At 44.8% G+C, this 5,761-nt stretch overlaps 1 protein-coding gene across 1 annotated transcript; it reads right to left on the bottom strand.

Moving 5' to 3' along the window:
• Nucleotides 1-1,952: 1,952 nt before the first annotated feature.
• PFDN4 (prefoldin subunit 4) lies at nt 1,953-4,791 on the bottom strand. The gene is made up of 4 exons (XM_056507118.1): nt 4,564-4,791; nt 3,206-3,313; nt 2,636-2,779; nt 1,953-2,377 (listed from the first exon to the last, which is right to left on the bottom strand). Exons 1-4 carry the CDS (start codon nt 4,681-4,683, stop codon nt 2,246-2,248), a joined length of 504 nt encoding a protein of 167 aa, XP_056363093.1. The 5' UTR covers nt 4,684-4,791; the 3' UTR covers nt 1,953-2,245.
• Between the last annotated feature and the right edge of the window lie 970 nt (nt 4,792-5,761).

The following is a 5,761-nucleotide window of genomic DNA, read 5'->3' as shown; positions in this document are numbered from 1 at the left end:
ACTGGGGATTAACAAAGGTTCCACTGGAGATCATCCTGTGAGGAACATTTGTGTGTCAGAGATACAGAATCACAAACAAGGCCTGGAAATACCTTGAGTACAGGAATTGAGTCCCACTGTGTCTGACAGAGGTTTTACCAAGATTTGAAAAATCTCCTTGACAGCAGGCACTAAAATGAGCTGAATTTTACCTGTATTTTACTGCTGTAATTGCTGCAGCCCAGTGAAAAACCAGCCATGGGTGACTCTGTGACTTGCAGAATAAAACCTGTACAGAAATTGTATTTTAAGGCAAAAATGAAGCTGAATAAATGATTCCATCAGTAAGGGATCCTTGGCCCAGCACTCTAAAAGCTCTGGGATTAAAGAGCAGCACTTGGGGACACATTTCATCCTCCAGGTGCCTTACAAATGTCATCCCTTACCAATACAGAGAATGACAATAAACTCCTGGCATTGTGACCAGGATGTTTAAACATTCCTATTGCCAAGTGCACCTAAAATAATTCAGGAGGTGTTCAGGGTTTGATTCATGGGCTTCTAAGACAGTTCTCTTGTTCAGGTAAAAAAACATTATTAGAGATAACATATTCCAATCCACCAAAAATAAAAAGTCCTTAGAACATGAGGTGCTGAACAGAGGAAGTGCCAACTCAAAAACAATTGCAAATCTTCATGACAGAAAGGTTATGAAAAGGCAAAACCAGGATGCTGTCAAATACTTCCAAGCAGCTGATGCACCATCTGCAAAGTCACTTCTACAGTGACAACTCCAGAATGAAAAAAAAAAAAAATGTTCCCTGCACGTTCTGCTTTACACATCTAAAAATACCAAATGATGGCTTGGCACAGGAGCTCTGCAAATGACAAAAATTTAGAGGCTGAGCTGAAAAATTCTGAGGTGGAATGATCTGCAAACACAATTGTCCAGAGCATACAGGTGCAAAATGCCCTCACATTTTTGTAGGAAGGACTAAGCCAACAGGAAAAAATAATCACACATATAAAACTCTGAAGGGAGAGAAAAGAAGAGGAAAATCAGATTTGTGGCTCTGAACACTCCTCCCTGAACACCAGCACTGTATTTATGGCCAAGCCCAATTTTAGGGAAGCTCTCCACACCCTGCTGTGGCAGGAGGGGTGGAAATAAATCATCTTTAAGGTCTCCTCCAACCCAAAGCCCTTTTTATCTCCCCACAATGACACCCTGTGGCCTAGCTGGAAGTGGCAATCATTTGAGATCCCTGCAGAGCTGTGAAATGCTCAGCACAGCAGTGACTTTGTTGTCACCACCCAGTCCAAGCCCCAGGATCTCTGCAGCCAAAGCTGCTCCTCCAGCAGTGGCACTGCCAGCCTGCTGTGGGCTTGTCCAAAATTGGCATTCCCAGATTTCTGATGCCACCTGCTGGCTGCTCCTCGTTAGGGATCAAACTCCAGCAGTTTGCACCTGGAAAAAAACACCCCTCTTGTATTTTCTTTGGTTATTAAGACAATTAAGACACTTAAAAATGACATTCAGCTCCTCCTAGTGATGGAGGCACAGATTAGGGTTGATGCTGACACTGTAACAAAACCTATGAACAACTGTGACATCAATTTCCTAAATAAACATGGGTTTAGGAACTGCTCAGGAAAATTAGAAATTAAGATTCACCACTGTGACTTGCAGCATTTTTTGGGATTCCCAAATACAAAGCAGTAAATGAGTGAATATGGGGGCTCCAAAAGCTTTTCCTCACTGCCAAAGTGAGCTTTAAAGGGCTCTTGTCTGTCCTCTGGCAAAATTCCTGACAGCTGAGGTAAAGCACAGAGAAATTTTAAAAAAACCTGAACAGCATCACTCCCTCATCATGTCCTGTATCACACAGCTTTTATCCAAAATTTTATTCCAAAATTCCCTCTTTCCATCTGTTTGAAACCTTTTCATGAGCAGAAAACAAGACCTAGGACACTCCAATACATGCCTGGCTTTATTGCCTTAATAAACAATGTAAATATTCCAATTTTGATATTTTACCAACAATGTGAAATCAGTGTTTTCCTGAATAAATAAATAACTGCAATAACCAAAATATGAAAGTTCTTATTAAATATATAGAACTTTACAGGAAAGTAAAAAATAAAAAAAAAAAATCTAACCAAGAAAAAGAAAGGAATGGATTTTCTTTTCTCAAATGTAATTGCAGCACTGTTATCAAAACATTTAATAACCGAAGAAAAGCTGGGTGTTGTGTTTAGAAAAGCTTTAACTGTCCTCAGCCTCCAGATTTATGTTATTCCCAAACTTTGCATAGAGCTGAACTTTGAGGTCAGACAGCACCCTCTGGATCGACTCCACTCGGGATTCCAACCCTTCAATTTCCTCTTGTAAACTCCTCTGAAAAAGACAAAATAAATAAAAATCAACCAATTCTGTACAACAAACCCTGCCAGGTTTGTCAGCAACACAGAACCAAGAGAGGTGCCTCTTTTCCAGCTCATTCCCAGGTCTGGCTGCAGGATTTATTGCTGGAGTGCCTTTGGAGAGACTCACATCCCAAATCCAACAGCAATTTTAGCCTGTGGAGGCTCCAAGGATGCCCAGATCATCCCCTGGCAGTGCCAACACAGAGCAGTCCAGCAGCTCCAGACAAACCTTTGCCTCCTCCAGCATCTCCTGTGTCTCCTCCAGGGAATGGCTGATGAAGACATCCCCAATCTGGTAGGGGATCAGCTGGGAATCAGCATCATCCAGCAGCATGATGTCCTCACAGGCATCCTCCAGGTTCTGCAGCTGCTTCTGTTCGCCAGGACACAGAAAAGAATTTTTCAAAAATTCCAAATCCTTTGTAAAGCATTTCAGTGGGCACACAGCTGGATAAGGAACTCAGGATGGATTTTGGGAACAAATCCCACCCACCCCCAGGATATCTCATGGAGCAGCTCCAGAGCTGGAATTTTGCAGCAGTGTTAAGTTCAAGGTAACTTCACCACTAGAAATTCCTGGTTAATAATCACTATATCTCATTAACACAATAATTAACTGCTTAAGCAGTGAAATACAGCTCACTAATATCTGATATACTTTTACCATTCCCTATTTCCAAAGTACCAGAACCCAAAAATTTCCTCAACTCACAGTAACTCACTGCTGCTAATTTTCTATATTCCAGCTGAAAATTAATTCAGGCCAACCAACAGTTAATGAGACCTGAAGCAAATATACCTTTTTCTCTTCTATTTCTTCTTTCAGCTCTGTGATCCTGCTGGTATTTCTTGCAAACTTGTTAATTTTCTGTTGATCTTCAAAGGTGACATTGACATCTTCTGCAGCCTGCAAGGAGCAGAGGTGAAAATTATTTCAGTTCTTACATCAACTTGAGTCTCACTGCATGGATATTCCTATGAAGGGTCTGGAAAATAATCTGACAGCCACCACATCCTGCTTATGCACCTGACTGCTCCAAGTGCCTCTTCAAGGACACCAGAAATATCAATTTTTAGCTGGGTAACATCCAATTAAAACCCTGGGCAGCCACAGCATCCTAAAGCCAAAGGTTTCCTTGACACTGAGAGGAATTGGACACTTTTCTCTGGAGAGAGAATGTTAACAGTTAGTTAATGTGGGATAGATGTGGATATAGAGCAGGCTGCAATGGTGAAATTGTGAGGTTGCTTTGGACTAATATGAGCTATTTGGGAAGAATGGGGGTAGAAATGAAAGAAAATCTGCCCCCTTTCCCTCAGATTGCAAAAGAATTTAAAAAATTCTCATCAGAGGATTTGCCATATCAATAATTAGGAGCTGTCTCATTAAGATCTTTGTTGGAAAAGATTCTTTTTCTTCAGCCTCCATCCCCTCTGCAATGCTGGTGCAAGAAGGGCAGACACAAGGACCTGCATTCCACAATAAATCACCAAATATTGGGGATGTCACAGCACTGCCACCTCCTTCACCACAGCAAGCAGGAAACATTCCTGTGGCTTTTGCTCAGTGTGATCCAGGCTGAACCTGGAAAAGAGTTAGAGCAGTGACAGAATGGCTTCAAACCGGTGACAGAATGGCTTCAAACTGGTGACAGAATGGTTTCAAACCAGTAACAGAATGGTTTCAAGGTGCCCGAGCGGAGGCTTGGCTGGGATATCGGGCAGGAACTCCGGCTGAGGGAGGTGAGAATCCCCAGAGGAGCTGCGGTCGCCCTGCATCCCTGCAGGGCCCGAGGGGACAGTGCAAGGTGTCCCTGCCCAGGGACGGAACCAGGTGAATTTTAAGCTCGTTCCCAAGCCACGTCACGATGATGATGCCATAATTCCATAGTTAACCACCCTCTCAGAGAGTATTTTCTCCTCACATGCAGCCTGGTGTTGTTTGCCGGGAGCCGAAGCGGCAGAGCCCGCGCGGGCCCGAGCCCGGAGCGATCCCAACGCCCTCAGCCCCACGGCCGGAGCCGGGCCGGCCTCAGCTCCCTGCCCGCGAGAGCAGCCCAGGAGCTGAAACCCCCTCGGGAGGGACCGAACTCCGCCGATAAAGCACCAAATCCTATAAAAAAGAACCGAAAATCCCCGGGCCCGTCCCGCACTCACCGCCTTCTTCATGGTGGCGGCCATGTTGCCGCCGAACCATCCGCTCTCCGGGCAGAGGGGGAGCGGCGAGCACGGGAAAAAGAAAAAAAAAATAGGGAAAACTGCAAGAAACGGCCACATCTCTGTGAAAATCGGGGATTGTCTCTCCTCTCAGCGCTGTCAGCGCGGCGGGATGGCCCGAGAGGCCTCCGGGCACGGAGTGAAAGTGGAGGCGCCCCCGTGTAATTTGGTACGGTCCGGGAGAGGCGGGTCGGGGCGATGGTCCGCCAGGGGGCGCTGTGTGCCGGGAATGGGATGGGATAAAGGGATAATGGGATAATGGGATAAAGGGATGGATGGGATGGGATGGGATGGGATGGGATAAAGGGATGGGATGGGATGGGATGGGATAAAGGGATGGGATGGGATGGGATGGGATGGGATGGGATGGGATGGGATGGGATGGGATGGGATGGGATAGGATAGGATAGGATAGGATAGGATAGGATAGGATAGGATAGGATAGGATAGGATAGGATAGGATAGGATAGGATAGGATAGGATAGGATAGGATAGGATAGGATAGGATAGGATAGGATAGGATAGGATAGGATAGGATAGGATAGGATAGGATAGGATAGGATAGGATAGGATAGGATAGGATAAAGGGATGGGATAAAGGGATGGGATCCATGGGATGGGATAAATGGGATGGGATGGGATGGGATGGGATGATGGATGGGATGGGATGGGATGGGATGGGATGGGATGGGATAATGGGATGGGATGGGATGGGATGGGATGGGATAATGGGATGGGATAATGGGATGGGATAAAGGGATGGGATGGGATGGGATCAATGGGATAATGGGATGGGATAATGGGATGGGATAATGGGATGGGATCAATGGGATAATGGGATGGGATAATGGGATGGGATGGGATGGGATTGGATGGGATGGGATGGGATAATGGGATGGGATCAATGGGATGGGATGGGATAACAGGATGGGATAACAGGATACTTAATTCTATGACATTGCCCAAAATATAATTATTTAAGTTTAGTTTTTTTTCTTTTTTTTTTTTTTTTTTTTTAGTTTTTTTTTTTTCTGTTCTGAATGACTGCTCAGATCAAAACCCCTTTCCAAAAGGAAAGACAGAATAATAAAAGATATTTTTGTGGCCCTCAGGCTGATGTTACATTTTATTTTGCTGC

This window comes from Oenanthe melanoleuca, chromosome 20 (genome assembly GCF_029582105.1).
Source record: "Oenanthe melanoleuca isolate GR-GAL-2019-014 chromosome 20, OMel1.0, whole genome shotgun sequence".
Classification (NCBI taxonomy): Eukaryota; Metazoa; Chordata; class Aves; order Passeriformes; family Muscicapidae; genus Oenanthe; species Oenanthe melanoleuca.
The sequence above is the reverse complement of the archived record's forward strand: the minus strand, read 5'-3'. Positions and strand labels throughout refer to the sequence as shown.